General features: G+C 45.4%; 1 protein-coding gene across 4 annotated transcripts in view; it reads right to left on the bottom strand.

Annotated features, from left to right (window-relative positions):
* Positions 1 to 26517, bottom strand: part of GRID2 (glutamate ionotropic receptor delta type subunit 2) — a 1314711-nt gene that overhangs the window by 42972 nt on the left and 1245222 nt on the right. For all 4 annotated transcript variants that reach the window (XM_055138199.1, XM_055138197.1, XM_055138198.1 and 1 more), the window contains one exon: positions 2209 to 2449. In XM_055138199.1, the coding sequence (XP_054994174.1) occupies positions 2209 to 2449 (241 nt within the window). The remainder of the gene's footprint in view (positions 1 to 2208; positions 2450 to 26517) is intronic.

Raw genomic sequence — 26517 nt, 5'->3', positions numbered from 1 at the left:
CTTTACACATGCCTTCTCCCGTCTCGGGGGGTCCCATCCCAAGCTGGGGAATCCCCACCCACTCAGCTCCCCATCTCTGGCAGTCAGCGGTAGGTGGGCGGTTTCCCACTGAAGTGTTAGTGGCTGTTACAGTGTTATTTCTCTTCAAGCAACAGAGACATGAGGTTCTTTAGAGAGAGCAGCACTGGGCACAAGAGAATCGACTTCAGTGGAGGGGTTCCAGGGGCTCTAGCCGTCTAGTCCGTCACGAGGCAATACTGAGGCCAGTCGACCTTAAGACCCAAGTCTTGACATGTCAGTGACAGCTTCCGTCTAAGACAGAGGTTTGCTACCTGGGCCTCACATCCAAGAGACGAATGCTGTCTTTAAGAAGAATCCAGCAAGGAGAAGGGAAGCAAGGCCTCAGCTCTCCAGAGCTGTAACGGATTCATACTTCCCTGAGGATTTTCACTAAAGGTGAGCAAACAAGCCCAATATTGGAAAAATAAAACTGGCGAGAAATACGGTGTCTCTTATAAATCTTCTTCATAGGCAAATCCGATAAATTAAGTTTAAAGGGACTTGGAAATACCTATTCATCATAAGAGGAGAAAATGTTTGTCCATATAATCTGGATTAGCTGTCATGAATAAGATGGGGTATGTATTTTCTTTTCACTGGGCTATTAAAGTTCCTCAGTAAAAAATATTTTGATGCGCATCAATTTTTTTCCTTTCTCATTTGAAAATCCAATAAAAATATCCATTAATAGAGTATTATCACTGAGACTTTAGGGGGATGAGTGATATAATTTTATGGTTCCCACAGCAACTATAATGTAGTCATCCATCAACAGACATAATAATGCAAAAATTTAATATTAAATATAGTAATTCAAACTATCGGGAGCTTGGGGAGTCCTTAATTTCTACTTTTTTGGAGAAGATGACATCTCAAATACATTGCTCCATTAACGCGGCCTTTTGCATCGACACAGTGTCGGTAGAGATATCAGAAACTTATTCTGCAAAGAAAATACTACAATAAAACCTGATTAACTTTTAAGTCCCTACTCCACTAATTCAGAATGTCTGCTCCTTCAGACATGTAGGAACTAAGACTGGTCATTGCTAAGTTTTTCCTTATAAGTGGTGACAATCAGTTTTGCATATAAGGAATCCTCAGATTACTTTCGGAAATAATCTTTTCAAAAGAGCACATTAACTTGGAAAAGTTACTATGTATGCAGATGAGAAGGATTTTCATTTGTGCATCAGAGCAGATACTGCTGGGTTTTTCTCTCGGCATCTGTTAGTCAAGGTCTGATCACAAAAAAAATCTAAAACTGTCCTTTAAAACTGTTCACTAAATCAAATCCTGCAACAAATTAAAACCTGTTGTATTTCATCCTAATTCGTGACGCTTTAGTGAATATGATTCATTAATAAGATTTTCTGAAAATCTGTCCCTTGGGAACAAAATAAACCAATTAAGTAGTTTATTTGCACTTCAGATTTTTCTCTAGTTTAACATCCATAAATTTGATAAAAACAGGGGGCATGCCACCTTGAAAAGCGATACAACGTGTAACTTTGTAATTATACTTTATAATCATACTTTCAGATCTCTGAAAAAAATTGTCCTGGTCCTGGAGTTAAGCAGACTCAAGAAGAAGAGGAAAGCAGCATCCTAGAAGATTCCACCCTAGGAATTGTTAAGGGTGGTCCCAGGGAGCTAACGCTACACGTTACTTGCACTGACTCTCAGACAGGTCTCAGTCAGATGACTGACTCTCAGTCATCTGGCCGTGCAGGGAAAATCCAGATTGTTTTACTGCACCACCGCGTTTCCTAGGTCTAATCGTAGAGATACAGATAATTTACTGATGAACTCAGAAACAACAGGGAAACAATAAAGCATCTTTGCGAACTGGTCAAGGGACATAGCATCTTTTTTTTTTTTTTAAGTGGAATTGAAGTTTATCATCCGCTTTGGGTTGATTCCCCAGGAACATCACGATGCGTCAGCCTGCCCGCCGCCCAGCACCGCGGGACACCCTGGGGACACCGGCCAGCACTGCGGGACACCCAGGGGACACCGGCCAGCACTGCGGGACACCCGGGGGACACCGGCCAGTCCTGCGGGTCACGGGCCAGTCTCAGCCTGCAGCCCCGCCCCGCGAGCCCACCGCGCCCCCCCTCCCCGCCCCCCACGCGCGGGGCCCAGTACCTCTTTGGAGGGGGCGCGGGAGCCCTTGCGCTTGTGCCACCAGGCCTCCAGCATGGCGATGAGGCAGGACAGCAGCACGCCCGCCGCCAGGATGCAGAACACGCCCGCGAAGCTCTTGATGTCCAGGGCGCCTCCCCTCTGCTTGGTGTCCACGGAGGAGTACAGGTCGCACTGGCCGTTCTTGGGCCACCACTTGTGCTTCAGGATGTCCATGTCTCCGTTCTGCTGCAGCTCCAGGATCCTTGGGGCAGAGGACACGGGTGTGTGTTAGTGCAGACGCCTCACCCCCGCCCGGCACCCTCCCCTCACACCTGGCGGCCGCGGAGGGCAGGCGGAGGGGGCCACACCCGGTGGGTGGCCCTGGGCGCTGGGCTCACTCCTGGGGGGACCCACGACACCACACAGGGCACGGGGAATTGAACCTGGGTCTGCCACGTGCAAGGCGAGCAACCCACCTTCTTACTACTGCCCCGGCCCTAGGTTGATAATTTTTTAATTAATTTGTTTTTTAATTAGTGAGTCACAGTGAGGGTACAGTTACAGAGTCACACATTTTTGTGCTTGTTTTTCCCTCATGCAATGTTTGAGAGCCCATCCCTCCACCAGTGTCCATTCTCCACCACCCATGAACCCAGTATCCCTCCCACCCCCCCAGTCCCATCCCCCCACCCCACCCCGCCTCTGTATCGGGGCATTCCAATTTGATATCTCTCTCTCCTTTTGGGTGTTGTGGTTCCAAATAAGAGTACTGAGTGGTCATCCTGTTCAGTCTCTAGTCTACTTTCAGCACGCATCTCCCTTCCCGCGCAGGATCTCCAATCACATATTACTTGGTGTTCCCCTCTCTATCTGGGATGACTTTCCCCCAGCGTGTGAGGCCAGCTTCCAAGCCATGAAGCCAGTAGGTTGATAATTTTCACCTGGAGTTAGGATAAATTAAAGTGACAGCTTGACCCAGGCCTTGGGTTACCAGGGGCTATTTGAAACTTTAGAAATAAGTAGGTAGATTTTATGAGACTACATGTAGAAGAAGTATCTACTCTCCATGATTTTGACCTGTTTTGACTCGTTCCATGTCCTACATAAATCTCTAAAAATGAGCTAAATTCTTTTGTTTCGTGGCCACACAGGGTGGAGCTCGAGGCTTACACCTGACTGCACTCCTGGTAGGGTTCGGGGGCCGCATAGGGGGCCAGGTTAAACTGGGTTGGCCACATACACGGCAAGTGCCTTAACTGCCACCCCGTCTCCCGGCTTCAGGAGAACTGAAGGTGACACCAGCATCCAGCCTGGATTAGATAAAATTAGACCCGCCCCAGGGTCTGAAGTAAGGGAAGGCTCCTGTCCCCACGTCCAGCTTGGATGTCCCATGGCCTTTCCCTACTGCCATCGCCTGATACTCGGGTCACCGTCACCACCAGCACACCCTCACAGGTGGACTGTCGAGTCTAGGGAACTTGATCCATCCACAGCTGTGCAGCCAAAGGTTGCTCCAGAAGGGAGTTCCTTTGATTAACTAAATGGTTCTGGATAGTTTTAGACCAAATTCACCCTTTTTTCCAGCCTCCATGCCAGATAAAGTCATTTGCATTTCCAGAATTTCCAAAAATGTGTCCCTGGATACAGCAGGATACGGAGAGTACTTCTAAGAGGCTCTAGGGAGGAAAGAGTTCCGTGGCCACTAATTTTGAGAGAAGGTGTCTTGGCCAATTACAAAGAGGCTTAAGAAGTCTCTAAGAGGACCCGCAGACAAGAAAACTTATGATTTCACCTTGTTATTAATTTAGCACTCTAATTAATCTGATTTTCCTTCTTACGGATCCTCTTTTTCTTTCCAGTTCTCAGCATGTTTGTCTTGAGTTATTAACACCCGTAAGTGACCCGGGGACTTAGGGGCTGGAGAAATACACTAAAGAAATAATGTCCGCAGGGGCTGCCTACACTGTGTGACATATCACCCATGTGTGTGCTTGTAAAGTTGCTTATTTGACCTATTCCTCAATCTGCAAAGTCTTTAGCTAGTTACCTATTTATTTACTTTGTTCTTGGGCCATACGCCGTGGAGCTCAGGGCTTCCTCTTGGCTCTGTGCTCAGGGATCACTCCTGGCAGCCTTGGGGTGCTGGGGATCAACTCCCAAATGCCCTACGTGCTGTGTGCCAGCCCTGTTTACCTAGTTAGAGACAGCAGCGAGCGAGGGTGCCATTGGCTACCTTAAAGAAAGAGTATAGTCACCGCTGGAAACAGTCATTTTTAAATGTGATTTTATTGGTACAGACAGAAACGCGAGGGAATGACAACAGTCACAGCTTTGTGCGACTGTGTTGGACACAGGTCCCTCGGCCCTCTCTGTCCTCACTCTCCGGCCACATTGGTCAGCATCTGCATGGGACTCGGCTTGATGGCCCCAGCACTGTTTGTGACCGTGTGGTCACCTGAGTAGTGTGATTCTTTCCCCAGTGCTCACTGTCTTCCCAGCACAACCCAGGCACGGTTACTGACTGCAGACCTCAACACCCGGGCTGCCAAACGGACCCCGTCTCCAAACTCTCTTCTGTTTTCATCTCACCGGTGCCATTGTCCGATTTGTTCATTCCCTCCCATTGATTCTCCTATCCACTAAATATGTAAGTGACTTCACGCCAGGCCTTTCCTGGGCACAAGGCTGAGGCTGGCCGCCAACAGCTCACCCACCAGAAAGGCCCTGGCAGCAGCATGGTCCTCTTTCCTTTAGTTTTACTGAGGCGATACTGATTTTTACCGTTACATGTTTCAGGTGTGCCTTATTAACACGCTGCATGCATGTACGCCATTAGGCACTCTGCCGTTCTTTACCCTCTGTCCTTTACTGTGCCGTTTGGTACTTTTACCTAAATAATTTCCTCCCCCCAAGCTCCCGATTTCCCCTTTTCTTCTGGTAATCTCAAATTGATCTCTTACTCTAAAGGCTTGTTTTTGTCTTGTTCCGCTCATCTACTTGTTATTTTTCTCCATATGCCACAAGTGAGTAGAATGACAAGGTGTTTGTCTTTCTTCATTTGCCTTAGGAGACAACCTCTCGGTTCATCTGTTTGTTTCATATAACAGGATTTCATTTATTTTTTATAGCTGAATAGTATTCCATTGTGCATTTATATCACGTCAACTTTAGCCAATCATCAGTGGAAGGGTATTTAACTTGCTTATGATTCCTGTCTGTTTTAAACACAGCTGCAGTGAAATGACAAGGAGGCATATACTGATCCCTGAGTTAGTATTTTTCTTGCAAATACTCTGACGTAGAAGAACTGGATCAGATAGAATTTCTGTTATTTTGAGAAACCACATACTGCTTTTCATTATGATTGCATGATTCATATTCCTACCAATGTACAAGGTTCCGCTTCCATCCACATCCTCCCCGACACTTACTTTTTCCTTTGGGATGTGAAGTTGTTTCTTTTTTATGCCTATTATTCAAGTTATAGTATACTCGAGTCGTTCAGTTTTCCTTTGAGAACTTGTTATAGACAACTTTTTCACTCAGTGATATCTGCTTTTACTCATAAAGTATAGCTAGCACTTCTACACCTGGAAATATTCTAGTTTTAAAGATAATCATTGAGGTCTACTTTCTCTGTCACATATTTTAATTCTAATTGGAATACAGACCTTAAATCCAAATGATTGGATAGGACTATATTTGATTGACTGAACTGGGTGGTAGGGATTACTGAAAAAAGGAAGGAACACTCTAAATGCTTGAAATATCTTTTTCTGTAGTTACTCTCATGGTGACGAGAACACACAGGTGGTTGGGGTATTGCAAATAAATTCAATGTTTGGAGACAGAAAGACCCAATGGACCACAGATCCCGTGGTTAAGCATCCATCAACTGCAACCGATTTCAGGAGCCTGGGCTGATGTGAATAGAAGGGGTGGAAGGAAATATAAGTGTTCTCTGATTCTTTCTTGCTGCAAAATCAAATGTTCCTGGAAATTTTCCAGAAGGGTCCCACTATATCCTCGTATAATTTAACAACAACCAAAACCTACTTAAGAGAATGGTTAGTAATATCTAATGCATTGCCCTAAACTGATGGACAAATCTTTATACTCAAGGGGATACTTTCTCTTTTGCAGCATTCAAAAGCCATGTCGACAGTTGATGAGTTTAAAATCAACCTAAGGGAAAGTTTTGCCTTTCAAAAATCAGCAGCACCAACATTGTGCACGTGTGTGTGTGACGAACTCAGAGTCTAGTTGCAACATTATTAAAGAGGGGCACAATCTGAGGCATCACACTCATGCCCAACTGCCAGTATTCCTTAGCCACATGTCACAGACCCTTCCTGAGTTCTCCTGTCAAGAGTCTAGGGCTTGATTTTTTCTTTTTTTATCGAAATCACCATGAGATAGATACAAAGCTTTATGTCACGTTTGAGTTTCAATCATACAATGATCGAGCACCCATCCCTCCACCAGGACACATTCCCCACCACCAGTGTCCCCAGTACTCCCCCCTTTCCAGCCCTCCCCCTGCCTCCATGGTAGACAATTTCCCCCAGACTCTTTCTCTACTTTTGGGCATTATGGTTTGCAATATAAGTACGGAGAGGCCATCACGTTTGGTCCTTTATCTACTTTCATCACACACGTCCCATCCCGGGCGATCTCTCCAACCATCATTGACTCAGTGATCCCTTCTCTGTCCCAGATGCCTTCTCCCCCAGCTCATGAGGCGGGCTATGGGGCAATACTCCTGGCCCTTGTCTCTCAATGAACATTTCAGTAGAACAAAGTACTTTTTGTTATATGCTCAATTTCCACCAGATGGCAGTCTTTGATAAGCCAGAGCAGTGTTGCACGGCTGGTCAAGTTTAATTGTGGATTTGGAATGTGTAAAATATAAGCTCTTGGTGTTTTGAACACATAAGTGATTAGACGCAGAGTTTAATATTAGACTGTGACGAGCAATTGGATGAGTAAGACTTGGAGTGTGCTGGGAAACTTCCTTTCACTGTCATGCCAGAGTGACAACTATCCTTTAGAGTCTGATTATGGTGAGACTTAATGAGATTGTAAACAAAAGCATCGAACTCATTTTTTTTTTAGCTTTTTGTAGTTTACCCAAAATCAAAAGCTAGAGTGAACATTGTGGGCCTGTGTGATTACTATTCTTTCCTTGGTTCTCTTGACTACATACTTGATGGAGAGTTATAGTCATAGAGATGAACGAGGGAATGTTTGATTGTGAGGAGAACATCACATTCCTTCTTTGTCCCAAGGTATCAAAACATTTGTAATTTTAGTGAACAGGAAAATCACTGAAGTTCCTAAACGTAGCTTCAACTTGAAAATGACCAATCCACGAAGCTCATCCTGCATACATGGAATTCTTCACCGATATAAAGAAGCAAATTTCCAGGGCAAAGAACTAGGAAGAAAAAGATCCTTTTTTCATATTTAAATAAAAATACTTATCAGGTTTGAGGTACTCATCTTAAAACTCTTTTTTTCCTCTGAAGACAATAACCTTTGTTGTGAGAATGGCATTATTGATCATTTACTATCGCTTCACATCAATATATTAGTCACTGATTTTTCAAATAAATTTATTTATAATAAAACACATCCCTGAAAGATGAATGCAAAGTCAACTAAGAAGTTGATTTTGATTTTGTGTTTGAATACTGTGATGGTCTCTAGGTTTTATTCTAATTTTCTCATCCATAGCTAAATTTGTACCGAACTATAAATTTTATCTGAAAAAAAAAAGAGAGAGAACAAACCAACCCACCTGATTTTTAGTCAATTTTAGTGCAAAGAATTTGGGGGTAATTATAGATTTAAAATCTATTTAAGGGTTATTATTTTCAGACCGTGAGTCTAGGAACTCCTGCAACTCTTGGGGTTGGGAATTCCTGCCCATGCTTCTGGGGTCATGAGTAGGAATAGGAGCCTGAGGACTATCTCTACCTCCCATCTCGTCCAGTCCACAGTCGAGCAAATGGAATCAGAATAAAATTACCCAGCGAATCAGGGTAAGCACCCTCTGAAAAGCAATTCCTGCAGCATGCTCTGGTGCAAAGCAGTATTTTTTTTTTTTAGCCAGGCACAAACGATCAGACTTGAGCCTGCACAACTGTGGGCGATCGTGAGGGCTGAATAGATGAATATTTCTGCAGTGTTCTAGTATATTCTCCCTGAAACATCTGTTGGGGAGCACATCTGTAGAGATCAATTCCTTCCACTGGTGAATGACGCAGGAACATGAAGTGGTGCTGGCTAGAACTGAGGTTTACACATTTCTCACGGAGCTCTGGAATACGCAGCTCTTTAGGTGAGAGCTGTCTCTTGGGCTGGAGGGACGGGAGAGTGGGTAAGGTCTTCACGCGGTCAGCCTGGGGTTGGTCCCTGGCATCCCACATGGTCCCCTGAGCCCTACCAGTAGTGACCCCTGAGTCCAGAGTCCGGAGTAAGCCCTGAGCACTGCTGGGTGTGCCCCTTCATCCCTCTCCCCGCCAAACCCCAAAAGCACCTATAAAAATAAATGTCTCTTAGTTTCAAATATTTGTCAGACCCCAATTGTCATCAATGTTTCCTTTACACCAAACAATATAATTGTAGCATGATTGCAAATTTATTCATATATAATTTGGAAGTGCAAAGAAAATGCAGCTTCTCTCTATAGCTTAATTGATCTTCCTCAGGAGATTAGGGCTCTCAAAGAGTGGGAACAGAACTAAAATTAGCTCAATAGGATTTAAAATTTAATAGGGTAATAATTTAACATGTCTCTAGTTTGAGTCCAATTTTCTGGCGAGAATGACTCAATCCTGCTCCCCCCTTGCTTCTGCTCTCATCGAGCCTGGAGCAGGGTTCACAGGGGAAGGCGTTTCCTCCGAACTGAGGGTGTCTGGGGGCCGAGGGCGCGAGGCTCCGTCCTAGGTGCAGGGGACTTGGTGTCCACTGGTGCTGGCTGGCGGGCAGGAGCCTGAAGCCCGCGTGGCACGGCCACGTCTTCCTCTGCAGGGCTGTGCGTCCCTCCGTGCTCACGGGCTGCCCTTAGACATGGAGGGATGCTGTGGACCTTGCTGCCACTGTACCCTCTTGGTGACGCTTCTGCAGACCGTGTCCTGAGCTCTCAGTGTCCAGACACACTGCAGCCATGGCCGGGGCCACGGATGAACCTTCACCTTTTCTTGACCAAAGGCCCTGGTTTCTGAATCACCAGGTCTTCTCCGGTAGTCGAACCTGGTTCCCCGAGGCACCTCCACCGGGATGCTTACGGCCTCTGACCTGTCCCCAATCCATCCCTGGAGGCCCTGGCAGAGAGGGACGGCTTTCCCTGTCAGTGCCTGGTATCTCCTTCCCTCTTAGGCCTTCAACTCCTTGGCCTGTGGCAACGAACGGGAATTTCTCTAACAACAGAGACTTTTTGATCAGAGACACCGGATATTTAATTGGGAAGGATGGCAACAGCTTGGAGCTCGGGAAATCCCTAGGATGCATTATTTCTTAATATTTACAATGTTTCTATGTTAAGTCCAGGTTTATGTAACCTCAAATTAAGAAGATATTTAGGAAAGATTCTCATCATTTATAATGTCTCATGTCACTTGCCTCTGCTAAAAAATAAATTAGAAGTGGAATAAATGTATTTTTGACACACTTAATGGATCTGTTTTGGCCCAGAATACCCACATTATTAAATTCATTTGCTGGGTTCTCACAAAATTTTCTTCTCCATGGTTACTGAGGATGCATTAATAATAGCAGTAGACAATTTTCTGACAAACGTCGCTCAGTAGGGTTTTCATCCATTCATCATTTCTTTTATTCTGGCCTTGGAAACTGTAGGTGATATTGGCTTGAAGCAAAAGCATGTCTTAAATACTCTGATTTAGCATTCAGTTAACAATAGTGGATCTCTTATTGGCATATATGATGGCACTGTTTGAGCATCAGATTTGTGAAAACACATTCTGTTAGCTCCCCGTGAATCAGGCATTTGTTGACTTTTTTTTTTCTAAGTAAGATCTCCTAATGATTTGTTAGGAACATTAGACACCGAAATATTTATTGATAACATCTAATACTCAGTAATACCCGTGGTCAAAGGGCGGTTGAAACTGGACATTAGCTCATTCTGCCAGTCGAGTACCAGTGACTTAAGTCCGATCCACCATGAGTGCCTAAGTCAGAGGGGAGAACAAAGCCCGTCCGATCGCTTCATTAATATGGACACCTATTTAGGGATTTCCCGAGCTCCGAGCAGGAGTCTCCGAGCCCTTCTGGGTGATTCTGGAGCAAGGTGGCCAGTGACCGAGTGAGTGGTCTCAAGGAGGGCACGAGCCTCGGCTCTGGCCATGCAGGGGTGTCCCCGGGCACCCCACAGAACTTGATGGTCTCTAGGCTGCGCCTGGCCACGCTCAGGGAATCCCCTGGTGCCCAGGTCCAGACCAGAGTGGGCTGTATGCTGGACACACGCCTCAGTACTTGGAACAGACTGGGGCCTCCTTACTGCCCCGAGACCCGGAGTTAGCCAACTCCGGTAAGCGCCAGTCACCGTGTTGGCCTCCCTGGACACCTGGTCTCCAGCGCAGCTACTCAGGGCCTCCTCTGTGGACACTGAAACAGGCCAGAGCTGGACTTGGCTGTTTCCTCTGAGTTGCCGGCCAGGTTTAGAAACATTACAATAAATACCCGTCAGGTCCTATTTCATTGATATTGAAATATAGCGAGTTTAAGTAATTGGCCAAACTGGCGGCATTAGGAATGATCAGAATCAAGAGAGAAAGGGGGAGGAGAGAGAGGGAGAGAGAGAGAGAAGGAATAAAACAGAGGCAGGTGCGGTGGGGGCGGGAGGGACCCCGGGGACCCCGGTGGTGGGAAACATTCACGGTGGAGGGGCGGGTGTCAGAACATTGTCTGACTGGAACCCAATCATGAACAACCTTGTAACTGTGCATCTCATGGTGATCCAATTAAAAGGAAGAATCAGAATCTGTTCAGAAACAAGATTTTTAACTTGCCATTCCATAGAAATTTCAACTCAGTATTATACAGAATAGTTAATATGCAATAATTCCTATAATTAATTCCTATAATGTGCATCTTTAATTGAGGACAGAGCAATCATGTATTGATTTTATACTTTATCTCATGAAAAAGAATTTGAGGTAATAGTGTAAATTAACAGTAGCACTACAATCATCCCTGTGAGTTCCGGACAGAAAACTCTTTGATTTCCTGAAGACTCTGTTACATGCGTCTGGATATTTATCTGAGAGGGGCGCTATGAGCACATACTGAGGAGTAACTGCTTTAGTGATCTGAGATCAGGAAGCATTTGTTTGAGCATCAGTCCTGTATATGTGGAACCAACTTATAGACAAAAAAAATTATCTGGAAATCAAAATATTATGAATAGGTCTATGACTCGAAAAACATGTCGGGAAGCCATTGAGAACAATAGGGCAATCAGCTAGGAGGAAAGAAATAAGCAAAAAGTTTAAAAATTATAAAAAAGTTTTTTCAGAACAAATAAAGAATTGCCACAGATGCGTAATGAAATGGCATGTCAGAATGACCAGGGTCTGGACATGAGCTCATTGGTGACCCCTGCCCAGAGAGGTGAGCTGACCTGGCCAGCAGACCCATTACGGCCCAATCAGCAGAACTGGAACTAATTAGACACTCGTCATCGGGGAAGCGCTGGTGTGCCCAGACTTCATTAGCAGAGAAGTTTCCTGTCTGGTTTCAAACCTCATATCTCACTTTCAAATTTGGAAAAGATAATTTGATAACATCTTTAATTGACACGATCTTATTTTCTCATTAAGAAGACAGTGTCCATGACCTGACAGAATAATGATGTCTCTGAAAGGCATCTATTTTCTCTGTGTATGGAAAATAACGTATACTCTTTTTTTTAATTGAGTCACTGTGAGATAGTCACAAAGCTTTCACGGCTGGGTCTCAGTCAGTGTTCTACTCCCATCCCTCCACCAGTGCACATTTCCCACCATCAGTGTCCCCAGTTTCCCTCCCCCACAGCCTGTCTCTATGGCAGGCACTTTCCTTCCCCCCCTCCTTCTGGGCATTATAATTCACAATACAGATTCTGAGAAGTCATCATGTTTGTTCCTTTATCTATTTTTAGCACGCAGTTCTTATCCAGACAACTATCGTTGTCATAATGTCTCTTTCTCGATCCCAGCCCTTGAGGCAGGCTTCCAGCCATGGACCAATCCTCCAGGTTCTTGCTTCTACTGTCCTAGGGCATTAGTCTCATATTATATTTTTTAATATCCCACAAATGAGTCCAATCATTCTATGTATGAAATAAAAAAATTATGAACAGGTATATGATTGGGCATAGACATAACCTATACATTTTCATATTGATGAGCTGTTTTCCAGAGAAAAAATAATAAGACATGCAGACAAAATATTGCAAAGTTTATAAAACATTATTCAAATATATTGCATATCACCTGATTTATTCCTTAAGCTCACGAGAAAGGATTACTTTGATTGAATGATGGATCGTTCTGCTTCCCTGACTCTTTCAAGAAGGCTTGTGCTAACTGCTAAATTATTGTTTGAAACTTGAGACTGAGGCTAAAGAAAGTACAAATAAAGAAAGAGGTAAGGAAAATGTTCCAAATCCACACGGCTCAGGAGGAATGAACCTCTCTCAGTACGCGTCTTTGTGCCCCTGTTTTGTTTTTGAATATGCAATGAAGATGCTTGTTTTGTTTAAAGGAAAACCAGCGGAATAAATGGAATCAACCTCTCTATTTCCTGCTACTTTATTAACTGAAGATTTGACTACTGGTCTCCCTTGGAGAACATGCATCCCATCGCCTCCATTTACAAACATTATACTTTGTGTAACACATCTTGATGTCCCCAGAGAACCACATGAATATCACATGAGTTCATTAATCTCTTTGCCATTAGAGCAAACGTCAGATGAATTCATTATCTCGAGACACTAAGGGACAGTGCCAATGTGATCGAAACAAGGCAGAGTGTCCTGAGGCCTTTTCCTGTGCAACAGAGGGCAGCGTGTGGCAAAGTTACAGTCTCTGTTATTAAGGCTTCCAGTTATTTCAAAATCTTTTCCTTAGAACTTAAACAGCAGCCTATAAAAGGTACAATATTGATGACTCACACGGAATTATTCTGAAAGCTAGACATTGTTCAGTCTTGAAGAGTTGAGGCACGTTTTGTATCCAACTATTGAGCTATGTACGGGTCCTAAAGAGATGGTACTTGGTGATACATTCTTTCGGGATAAACCCTGAAGAAGAGCTCCCTGGTCCCCATCCAGAGGGTCCCTTTCAGCATCACCCTGAAGGGGGAAAGTCCGCATTGCCTGTAGAGAAACCATTGCTAGGAAAATCAAATTAGCAACATGATGGATCTCAAGACTTTGGTGACTTGTGAACTTTAATTATTATATATTTTATGTGTTTATGCTGGCAGTAAAAGTCAAGCACTCATTATAGAAATGGCATACATGATCTTTCATGAAGTGAGTGCTGGGCAGCAAGTGAATGAATAATCAGGATAATGAAAGCAAGCCAGAAAGATGCTGGAGAGAAATAGCTCGAATCCGGCGCCCCTCCCCGAGACAGAGGGCATAATTGCGATGGGAGACAGAGCACTTCTGGTGATCTTTGAAAATGTCAGCTTCATCCTTAAGCTCGCTGTGATATTTGGGTTATAGGGTAGAGGGGAAATATTCTTTTACTCTGCAGCAGGAAACTGGCAGCCATGCCTCTGTCCGGCTTCAGTCTCCACACAATGCAAAATCTCCCTAAGCAGATTTGGCAAATGCGTGTTTACGAAAAAGGGCCACGATGTCAAACTTCCTTTGCTCAGTGTACTGAAAACATTTTATTAATTTTTTTGATATCTTTGAGTCTGACTAAAGTTGAAAAAAAAGTGAGATTTGGAAGTGTTTGCTGCATGGCAGTGAATAAAGGCTGTGATATATGTGTTTGGCACAGGGTCAGCGGAGAGATTCTGGAGAAGAAAAGTTTCTGGTGTGAGTCAGCCCCAGGGGGGCTGGGGGCTCGAAGGACTAGACCTGCTGGGCTGAGAGGTGAGTGACCGTCTGCCAGGCGAGCAGGCCAGCCCAGGCCCTAGTCCCGGCCCCAGAGGAAAAGTCTTCAATGAACCTCTGAGTAAACACGGAACTTTTCACGAGCGGAATAACAATTGAAATGCATGGAAGGAATTTATTATTATAAGAGCTATTATAGCAGGTACTTTAATAACTGGAAATTTCTTTTATGATGCAAATAATACCTCCTACCTTTGAATCTGTACACTGACATATACTTTGAAAATCCCTCAGAGCACATTTAAAGTTGGTGGATACATTTAACTTCATTAAAATTCTAAGTCATTGGTTCGATTGTTGATAATAGTACATCTTTAGAAAAGCAACATTGCTATGTTTTATCCCAATTTTCATAGATAAGAAGTCTAATTTCCAAAATTATATTCTACCTTTTTTAATGTATATTGCATTTAGCATTATTTCAGTTCTATAGGAAAAAGTTACTCTCTCTCTCTCTCTCTCTCTCTCCTGGTTAAGAGAGACAAGACAGTAAAAATGAATTTCTCCCAAAGGTGCTAGTTAGAACCACAGAAAAAGTTTCTTCATTCTAGACATTCAGAAAAGTGAACTAAGTTTTCCTTTCTATTATGAATCTTTGTTCAGACTTTCAGATACCCCAAAATTGCTGCTGTGCCTTTGGCCAGACCCCAACAACTTGGGGCCAAGTTTAGCGAGAAACTTGGCTGGAGCGATAGCACAGTGGGTAGGGCATTTGCCTTGCACACGGCTGACCCGGGTTCCATTCCTCTGTCCCTCTCGGAGAGTCCGGCAAGCTACCGAGAGTATCCTGCCTGCACGGCAGAACCTGACAAGCTCCCCGTGGCGTATTCGATATGCCAAAAACAGTAACAAGTCTCACAATGGAGACGTTCCTGGTGCCTGCTCGAGCAAATCGATGAACAAGGGACGACAGTGCTACAGTGTTATTATGAATCTTTGCTCAGACTTCCAGATACACCTTGCTGCTGTGCCTTTGGCCAGACCCCAACAACTTGGGGCCAAGTTTACCAAGAAATTGGACTGCTAAAAGTTAGGTATGTGGGAGACACACCCACAAAACTACCTCTGGCTCAGCTATAAAAGCTCAAAGCTTCCGGCCCTCTTGGAGAGCCTGGCAAGCTACCAAGGATATCCCACCCGTACGGGAGAGCCTGGCAAGCTACCCGAGATGTATTTGATATGCCAAAAGCAGTAACAACAACATGCTCTTCGTGATCCTGGGGCGAGCAGATGCCATTGGGCTACACTAGCACGCGCCAGGGAGGAATGGAGATGTTACTGGCGCCCACCCGAGCAATCGATGAGCAATGCTGACAGTGACACAGCGACGAATCTTTCTTGATTTAGGTCAGTCACTATGGAAAACTGTTTTAAGAGACACAAAAGGATTACTTGGTGGTCTGAAGGCACCAAGCAAGGAAGTCTCGAAGCGACCGACTTCCTGATCACAAAAGGGCATTGGAAAACTGGTTCCAGCCAGTTCTGGGGCATGCTTAGAGAGTAGGACTTGGACCCTAAGTTAGTTGTCTCCCCATTCAGCCCGAAATACGCGCTGGCTTACATTCTCCTCACTGAGCGACAGATGCTGATGACACAGGTGATGGATGAGCCTGTTACCTGTCACCTGCACACACCCCTTTCACAGCCCAAGGGCGCCACCGGCTCAGCCCTGCACCCCCCGCCGGGTGCTCGTTCCCTAAAGACTCTCTGGCCATTCCGCCTTTGGCTACGCTGTCACTTGTCCGTGGATTCTCTCTCGGAACCAGCCACACAGTCCCCGCACGGACTCACGTCTTGCCAGGCGCTTAGTCCAACCCACGGAGACACCCCGGCAGGGAAGAATCTCACTCGCATATTTTTTATGGGCTAGAACAAGTCAACATTCCTCTCCACTTAAGTTCCGAGGCTCAGTTGAGACTCGGGGGCGCGGGGGGAAATGCATTCCTGGCCAAGTTAGACAGAGAGAGGAGGACGGTGCGAGGGTGGCTGATGCCTCTGGCAGGGCCACCCGCAGAAGCCCCCCTGACCCCACCTCCCTGGCTTGCCCTGGGCTTCAGGGGGAGCGGGAACTCACACTAGAACCCGCAGCCTGTGGCTCCCCGAGTCTGCTTCCTGGAAACCCTCCCGCCGATGCCCTGATGCTTCTCTGACCCGGGGCTGGAGGGGGAGCCGGGCCCCGCCGAGGTGCCGCTCTGCAGTGTCACTGCCCTGCGCTGCTGTGTGCTGGAGGTGACAGGGTGAGCAGCCCTGGGCAGCGCAGGGGCCGCCTGGAGGCACCGCGAGGAGGCCGGCACAGTCGCCGTGGGCGTCCAGCCCCTGGCACTGTGAGGAATGGAGCGCACGCTGCCCAAGCCAGCCAGGCTCTGGTGCTCTCTCACGGTCAGCCCGACACGGAGTGTGACTCCCGCAGCCTTTCGGTGTCCTGGTCCCTCTGCAGCCGGCCCGGGAGAGACTCCCCTCCTCAGCCTTCTCCCTTTCCCGAAGGCCCTTGGTTAGGGACGCAATGGACCGAAGCCTGAAGAATTTAGGCTGTTTTTTCCTCACCGGTGTTTAAATTTAAACACCATGGCAACCATATTACCTAGACTATAATAAGAACCGGGAAAAGCAATGCTAGTATTTTCAAACATTTTACATAAGATAACCGGATCTGACAAGTCTGATAAGATACTTAAGTAAAATGGACAGAAATCATCCCTTAGATGATATTCCCTAAGTATTTATTTTAAATGCGTGTACCTATTTTGCTCTCGTTAGTAGGGGCCAATCTTCATTGAAAGAATAATATAATGTCACATTTGTAGCATTGAAGTTTTTCCACAAAGATGCAATTTTATTTATTTATTTATTTAACCTTGTAACCACGATTTACAAGGTGGTTAATAACAGAATTTCAGGCATTTAGTGGCTTAACTTCAAACCCACCACCAGAGTCAACATCCCTCCCCCAATGACACGGAGGCCTCCTCCCTCTCTCGACCTTACTTCCTTAGCAAGCTCATTACAAATTGTTGTTTGTTTTTTGCATATTATAGTTTGGGTCACATGCTTGTACTTGTTTTGACTCTTTTTTTTAAACTTTTAATTTATTTATTAAATTTTTTTTTAATGAATCACTGTGGGGTACAGTTACAGACTTGCTTACATTTCAGTGAATTAAAATAAAAAAACATTGAATCACAGTGAGATACACACCCACAAAGTTGTTCTTACTGGTTTTCAGTCATATAATGTTCCAACACCTGTCCCTTCACCAGTGTACATTCCCATCACCAATGTCCCCAGTTTCCCTCTATTCCAGTATATCTTTTTTTAAGCTAACACTAAATGCCCAATCTTGGGCAAATGTACAGTAGAGACTGTTTTTAATTCCTTAAACCATTTCAGGGTTGTCTGATATTGAATAGAAATATGTTGCTCTCGCTCTCTCTCTCTCTCTCTCTCTCTCTCTCTCTCTCTCAAATGAGGCACAAACTGAGATAGTCTGATTTGTGATTATAAAAACATTCCATAATGTGGCATAAAGTGGCATCTAATTCTGCAGAAAGCATAACCGATGTGCCACTTCTCTCCTTCACTGGATAGTTTCCCCACACGTGGGCAAGACGCTTGCATCGAGACGATTCCGTCTTCCTCCTGAGCCTTACCTATCAACCAGATAATGTAAAAACAAACTGCTTTCTGGACTGATGTTTCCAGCTTCATAGCAAGAGAATCTCCCAAGTGATATAAAGGAACGAGTCCATCTCCTTCTTTGTAGAGACGGGGCACTGTCGTTTGGGTCTATCTTGCTAGTTTCCATGTCATTGCAGGAGCCAGATGCACGCCACTGTTCACTGCATGGGTGATGTGGTGGGAAGCTTCCACAACTCAGAGAAGAGGCCTGATATAAATCGAGTGTCACTGAGTCCTGACAACAATTGTCAGCAGGCCTATGAGGCTGGTTTCCTTATTCAGATACGGGTCTGGTCATACCAACGTCACGTAGGTCAAAAGGAGGCATTTGCAAAGCCAGCTGTTCTGGTGATACAGCACACCAGGGGCAACCAACCTTTCAAATCCTGCTCACTTAAAAAGGGACACACCGTAAGCAAATGGGAAGTATAAGATTTATCAAAACCATGGTGAGCTGCTGTGAGAATGCAACTTCCGTGTGTCTTTTTCACCAACGAAACTCCTCCGAACAGTGGTACGTTGCAAAGCAGTCCCTGCCTTGCATTTGCTCCTGGACAGTACTGGAAGCCATGGTCCTTTCTTTCTGGAGCAGTTAAAGTATGTTTAAAATTCTGATTAAAGGATGACTGATGTAAATCCCAAGCACAGATTACTGCACATCACTGCATTCCTCTATCCAACAACGGCCATGCTACCATAGCAACAGGGGAATGGAGAAACCGATCAACCTTATAGATATCGTTGCCCACATCGGTTTCTGTCTCGGAGAAGCTGCCCTTAGAAGGCTACTGTGGATGTGCTGTGAGGTGAGTCTCCTGCAGTTGTAATCAAAGAAGAGGACTTAAGCGCGTATCCGTTTCTCTCAGTGAAGCGTGACCCGCAACTTGAATCAGAGGAAATTAAAATATAAGAAATGCTTCAAAATTTCTTGTTTCATTAATTTCCCTTTCACGCAGACTTAGCACACAAGGCCTGGGCGGCCCCGGGGTCTTTTGTGTGTAAGAATTGGTCTGAGATGTGGGGGTCGGCTGGTATCGGGTAAGCATCTTGGGGAGGGCAGGAAAGAAATGAGATGCCTTTGCTCCTAGAGCCGGAAGCCATAGCCTCGATTTCTAAGTTTCAGACGCTCGGACTCTGTTTTATTTGAGCTCCGGCAAAGGCCTCCTGCGTGTGGCATGCACGTAGGTGAACTGGCTCGTGGCATCCAAGGTGGTATCCAAGGAGACCCTATCAAGCAGCTGGTGTCAGAACCACGAAATCCCAGTATCCTTTTGAGAAACAATGTTCCTGCTTACTATCTTTCCCAACATCTTCTCTTACCGGGCGACAGTCTCAGCGCTTGCAAGGATGATAAATTAGGATATCCCCTTCTCGGAAAATGTAGGACACAGCAAATCAAGCTCTATTACAGTGGAAACTCCTGTGGGCAAAACTAAATGGATGATATGAAGTCTACCCACAAACTGCCTTCACGTATGCAGGTATATGGGACGTGCACGTGTAATAAATAGCAACAATCAGAGAGAAGTGGAAGAATTATATGAGGTACAAATTTTAGAAGAGGACAGTGCATAATATATATATATATATTAGTTAGATCTGGTGAAATGCTTCCTCACTTCCTGAGTAAGCACCAACAATAGCACAGCACCTCTGAATTTCAGTTTTTCTCATCTTTGGAATGAAATCGTTGCCATCTTAAGCTGCATTATGTATGCAAAGTGTTCAGGTAACACCTGATCCATATTAAGTTCTACTGCTAGGTAGCTGGTATTATCATAATTATGCAATTATTGTAGCACATCCCTGATGGCAAGTGAAGTCTGTTTTGTAACAGGTTTCTACCTTCTCTCTATAGAACTGAAATAGATAGACACAGACGATGCTTAAATCCAGACCCGCGTTGCTATTAAGGCCAAGTTCCCATTTTATTCTGGTCAAAAACGAACAAGAGTTGGTTAGAGTGTGAAGCACCGAGGCTTGGGCTGGGGAATGTCTCAGAAAAGACGGAAGGGACGAAGATGAGCGTCGGGACCTTCTGGAAGCCACATCAGGAGTCTGAGGTGTGGTGAAGATAGGACGGAGCGAACTTTCAGTGGCGTCATCGACATGTTCTTGGCCCCGTTTTCACTGGCTTCCCACCGAGCCCGATTCTGTTCGAGGAACAGACGTGGCTGGCGATGGAGACACTCTTGTTTCGGTGGGAGTCGCTTACTCTCCAGACGTCCCATCAGGCTGGGAGCGCGGCGGCTGGGAGGCCTGTCACCGAACCCGTCCATCACTGGCCCGGCCGTGAAGGCGGCCATCAATAATGCCACAGGAGAATTTCCCCCCAAGAGCCAGGAACTGCGGGGACTGTGGAGCCCCATTCCAGCACGGAGAACTTGATGTGGAAAAATGAGGGGAATGAAATAACTCACTCACCAAGAAGGAAACACGCAGGCAAAGCAGCCCCAACACAGCTTAATTATGGAGGCTAATCCTCACCCTAGGGGGATCATACATTCAGACGCCAGGCACAGATCAACAAAGAACACAGCGCCCGGTAGTATTCTGTGGGTTATTTATGAGAATGGGACGCAGGGACGTCACGAGATCAGATTCTGAGTGTAACACGGGGCACGGGAAGCAAGGTCCGCCGTAAACACTTGGGATTCGCAGTGCTGATCTGGCTGACAGTAATATTAAAAATGTACCCGTATAGACAATGTCAGTGCATTTCCATTTAGATGAGCTTTGGGGAGATAGGAAAGAAAGACCCTAGTCCAGGTAAAGACTAGATCTGAGGATCCCAGTGGGAAATACGGCAACAACTAAACCTCAGATTAATGAATGCCCGTTCGTTCCTCTAACACGCACCCTGGAAACTCTTCCAAACATCCCCACGTTTCCAGAATCCTGAACTTCTTTTCTGCTTATCTAATATTTAGCCCATCCAGCTTGGGCTCCCTCCCCACCCCGAGCAGAGCTCCCGGTGGCTGAAGACCACCGGAACCTAGCTACAGCCATGCTCGAGGCCCCTCTCCACATGCTCGGACAGGCCTCATGCATGAAGGTACCGGCAGAGGAACCCAGGTGTGTGTAATCCCATCAGTGGCCAACATCCATAGAGAGACTTAAAAGCAAGCTCCCAGAGCGATATCTGTAGCCTACTTCTCCCTCTGGGAGAAACTGGCAAGCTTCTGAGAGTTTCCTGCCCACATGGAACAGCCTTGCAAGCTTCCCATGGTGTGTTCATATGCTAAATCCAGTAACAAGCTGGATCCCATTCCCCTGACCCTGAAGAGCCCCCAGTGTGACATCGTTGGGAGGGCCGAGTCAAGAGAGACGTCTAAGATCTCAGGGAAAGGATGAAATGAGATGTTACTGAGCCCGCCCGAGAAATCGATGATTAAGGGGATTTCATGATTGTGAATATTTAGCAGAATATTTAATTTCATTTGCTGTTGAGAGGAGTAAGGCACCTGTTAGATATGGTCTCACCTTGGTTAAGTGACATCACTGTCCCTCACGTCTTTTCAAGCAGTGAGTGAGCCTTCTTCTGGGCACTCGCCCTTCAGCGAAGGTCTTTATCCCCAAGCGCCACTTTCTGGCTGCCAAGGATTTGCTGTTCAGAGTTATACCTGGGAATCTTTCTCTTCACCTCCCTCCCCCCATCTCTCTCTCTCTCTCTCTCTCTCTCTCTCTCTCTCTTTCTCTTCCATCGTTTGGTTTTGGGGCCACTCTCAGCCGTGCTCGGCAGAACCTGGGCCTCTCCCAGGCACAACAAGCCTTCAGTCTTTTGAATTATCTTTCTAGCCTGAGGAATTTAGAATTTCAAACAAAATTCTCTCCAGAGGACTCAGATGAGATTATTTGGGGGAGACTGAGTGTCTGTCTATCCTTTAACTCCTCTCTAGAAATTTGCTTATGATATTTCCTGCTACACCGCTACTAATTCAGTGTTCAAGGCGACTTTAGAGAACAGAACTGCTGGGAATGATGAGAGAATGAGTCTCAATTGTACATGTGAAGTACGGTGTGTGTGTGTGCACGTATGTGCATGCGTGTGTGCATATATGCATGCATGCGTGTGTGTGTGTATGTGTGTGTGTGTGAGAGAGAGAGAGATGGTGGCAGCCAGGTTCACAGAGCACAGCAGAACCATAAGAAGTGTTTCAGAGGAAAGTCAGTATTGGAGTGGACCTTAGCAGACCAGAGGCCTCCCTAAAGGGAATTAGCAGAGGGCAGAGACAGACGCTAAGTTCTGAGAGCAATGCAACACTCTCACTTGCCACACCTTGCGACTTTTGTAAAATTTTGAACTCAACTAACTTCTGAATCCTGCATGAATATACATCATTCTGATGACTACCTATGAGCACTTCTTTATAGTGGACTTTATCACAGGACACTGTCCCCAGGATAAGAGGTAATATAAAGTATCGTTATATTATGATACTAGTTTCCCCATTGTTCTACAGAGACGGCCGATTCCAAGCTGTCATTCATACCCTTGGTTTCAAATGCTCCCTCCCCTCAGGAGGATTTTCAAATGCCCCCTCCTCTCAGTGACAAGCTATCCTAGTGCCGAAGCAGGGGGCAGAGCTGCAGTCCCAATCCCGTACCTGTCCAAGTGCAGGGCGTGCTTCCAGTCAGTCACCCCTCCCCCAGGCTGCCACGGCCCGAAGGGCAGGTAGCAGGGCCTGCGGGGTCTCTGTTGGCTCTGCAGTGCTTATCACAGTAGTTTCCACAGAGAGGGTTGAGCCGATATTGGAACGAAAGGCAAAGCTTAGGAAGGGAAACGATATCATGCCGGAATGAGTAGTAACAGTTTCTGGCATTTATCGAGCACGTTTCTTTTCACCTGAAAGTGACAAACTTTTGTCATTCTCAGAATTAACTTGATCTTCATTTTTGTGTGTTTAGCGACCCAGGCATGGGAAGGCGGGATAATTTATGTAAGGCCATACAGGCAAAGACTGTTGCATTTTTATTTATTGAATTTTTGATGGAGAGCGAGAACAAAGAGTCTATACAAAGAGAGCACTGTTGAGGTTTATAATATAATCATTAGCTAGTACTACCGGGGAGGTCGAGGTCACTGTGACCAAAGTGATCTAAGAAATTGCTAGAAGAGAGATTTAGTTGTTCAGACAACTGAGCACAGGAGCAATTCAGGAGAGGAGCCTTGGTGGCGGCGGCACGATCACAATCACTTCATCACACCACAGCTCACTGGCTACGGTGACTGTGTTTCAGCACCTCCCAGCCCTGTCAGTGTGACTGAGTGCCAGAACTCAGTGCCAGCAGCGAGCCTGCCAGATAGCGCCTCCGGGTCAGGTGGGCCAGCGGAGAGCAACCTCTCCTTTGGGGAAAGCACCGAGTCCCACCGTCTTTCTGACTTCCGCTGAGGAGTGCTCCCAGGAGCCTTCTAGTAGCTCCAGGGCAAGTTGTCCGTCCCCTGAGTCACTTAACAGCAGCCATTTATTTCAGTGTGTCCAGATGCATTTTGATTTTAACAATTGTGTCAATTGATTTAAAAATGTTTTACCAGTCCTAAGATAAAATTGACTACTCAAATGCTTCGAGTTTCTCTTCTAGTTTAAAAACAAATTCTACTCTTTCTCACATTTCAGTAGTCCCTAGCCCAAATCTATGAGTGAACTAGCTTTGAAGCGATAATTCCTGAGAGTTGGCAACACCGAAGGGAAAATATGATGTTCAAGAACTTGCAGAAGAAACTTCCTACTGGCCTTCCTGTGCGGAGAGCCCGCTACCACGCCCCGGACCAGCCGCCAGCCAGGTCACTGGAGCAACCAAATCAGGTCCCATAAATTAGGCATGAAATCAGTCACTTCTGCGAGTCTCTTACAGCGTTAAGTGACCGTGACTGTGGTTGAACTCTTCTTTACGCAGTCAGAGGCTCTATTGTATTTGCCTTGGCAGTAAAATCCTCGAGCAAAAGCAGGCACAGCGTTACACGCATTACTTAATGTCAGGAGTGGGTTACGGAGCGTGTGTAGTCAGGCAACCTCATCACTGTGCCAAAGCTATGAGTCTCTATGACTTGCCAAACGGTCCTCGGTCTCAGACGCCCCTGAGAGGGGACTGTCTCCCCATCACCTCGCACTGTTCTGCTACAGAGTGGCAGTGTTGGAAACCACCAGGAGGTCTGGATTTGGAAACCACCCTCATAGGTTGGTCCCAGTTTATCACCAGCTGAAACAGTTTATGGCAGGTGACTGACTCTGGTTGTTTAAGTGAGTACTTAGTAGCTTTTGCTTGCCAAGCAAGTTACGATTCAAAAACCTGAGGATACCGCAGCCCATTTTTCATCCTCAGCATGAGATAGCTTTACAAATACCAAATACCTGCATATTTACAAGGCGACTTTTCCCACCTTTGGTATAAAATCACTTGTTTATTATTAGATTCTCAGCAAAGGCTCTGTCCGCCCTGGCGAATTCTTGAGAACTAGGAGAATCAGCAAGCGGATCTCTGCTAAAAACACAAGTAGGCGAACCTAATTGGCGCTCTCTCCGGAAAGTCTATCCTGGATCACTGTTGAAAGGTTTTTTTTCCCTTTCACTCAAAAAAGAAGTTCACTCTGCAAGAAGATGAGGACAAAAACCAAAGAAAAAGAAGCAACTACAGCAATTTTTCTGATCACAATAAAGCAAATTTCACTGTGGTGAAACAAAGGTAATTGTTTTTGTTTTAAATAATAGGTACAATTGGCAAGTTAAACTTGATACCGTAGTTAGCTTCTGATGCAAAGAAACGGAAACTGACGAAGGCCAGGGATTGTGCTTGAGAAGGTGGGACGGAAACGCCCAGGTCACTGCCAGCTTCTCAAGCTGGGACTTGAATGCTCAGGAGTCGTACCGTTAGGATGACAGTGTCCTTTGATATTCCTGCTTCCAAGAGAGATTCCTTATACTCGAGATCATAGCAGGAGGCACGTCTACAAATGCGCCCCATCATCTGTTGTGTAATCTACTGTGTTAACCTAAGAGTTCAGAATCCCCTGGCTGAGGGGTAGATCCAAGAATTGGGAGGCAGCCTTCTTTCCCTCTCACTGGGCCGGCTGCTCTTCTCCCTGACCTGCCTCAGGCTCGCTGTGATTCAAGGAAGCAGAATCCTTCAGGTTCTTTCCAACGTCAACACTGACATCTTAAGATCAACTCTAGGTCTTGTAGATTTTTTTCCTGTTAGTGTTTAGAAAAATTTATATTGGATCAAGCTTTGCTCATAAAAAATTATGATGTGATGATAGCAATACTAAAAATTTCTGCAGCTCAAAATTACCTAGCACTTCCATGGTACTTGACTTTGTGCTATGTGCTTTACACACGTTATTTAATTTTATTCCTATGAAGCAGTACCTGCTCAGTGCCTTCGTTTATAAGGTGGACATTTTCTTAGCGACTTCTTTAAGGTTTTCTGATCTTATTTTCCCCATTACCTGGACTAGATCTTGGCACTTATAGGGCTTTAGCACTCAGTGCGTATTCAAAGACTGGATGAATAAATGACGATAGCTGGCATACATGTGTAGAAGAAATTTAGGAAGATTCTAAGTGATGAAGCTGATGATAATAAAATGTGGGAGACAATATAATTTTTTAAAAATAATACTTTTAGGCGTAATAGTAAAGGAGCCCCTGTAGAGATTACCATGGACCTCAACAAGTAGTGTTTACACACAACTGCTATTAGAATCACTTGGATTTCATATTTTTAAGGAATACATTTATGCTAAAAAAAGTAAAAATGAGAGTGTAATTTAAAATGTCAAAGGCATTTCCTTTACTTTCTCCCATAACCTCTTCTCCAGATGTGGCCTCTATTTATTGTCCAATGTGGGCCATTTACACACCAACTTATGAATATGCATGCTCCAAGCACTCGTCACACTTCACTGAGATCATTCTGCCAAGCCGTTGTGTGATTTGCTTCTAAAAAATTTGGGAATAATGTATGCCATGAGCATCTGTCAATGTCAGCATTTCATTCCTTAACAACTCCCTAAGGCAACACTCTATAAACAAGCCATCATTTATTTAAATAGTCTTTACTGACAGTTATCCAAATATATTTTTTAATATAAACAGAGCTTCAGTAAAAATCAAATATTGGCAGCCAAACTCTCTAGATGTAAAGTTACTGGACTTAGAAGTAAAGTGATACTCATTGTGAACTTCCTCCAAAACCCTAGGATCATATTTTACCCGAGAACATTTAAGACAGTATCAGTTCTGTGACTATGAAATTAGGCTCCTGGAAGAGATTGACACAGAACATCCTGACCTCAAGCCAGGCTGTCTTCACCAGGCAACGGAGGTGGGGGCGGGGGGCTTGAGTTTCCCTCCCGCCCCAAGCAGCACCCCTGCAGCCGAAAACCTCCAGAACCCAACCGAAGCCATGCTCAAGCTCGGACGAGCCTCACCCATGAGGGAACCTGCAGAAAAATCCACTGACTGAGATCTCCAGGCTCGCTTGGAGCGGGACTGGGCCTCCTCCCCCCGGCT

Source organism: Sorex araneus, chromosome 5 (genome assembly GCF_027595985.1).
Source record: "Sorex araneus isolate mSorAra2 chromosome 5, mSorAra2.pri, whole genome shotgun sequence".
NCBI classification, from domain to species: Eukaryota; Metazoa; Chordata; class Mammalia; order Eulipotyphla; family Soricidae; genus Sorex; species Sorex araneus.
Note: the sequence above shows the minus strand (reverse complement) of the source record. Positions and strands in the feature narration are given on the sequence as shown.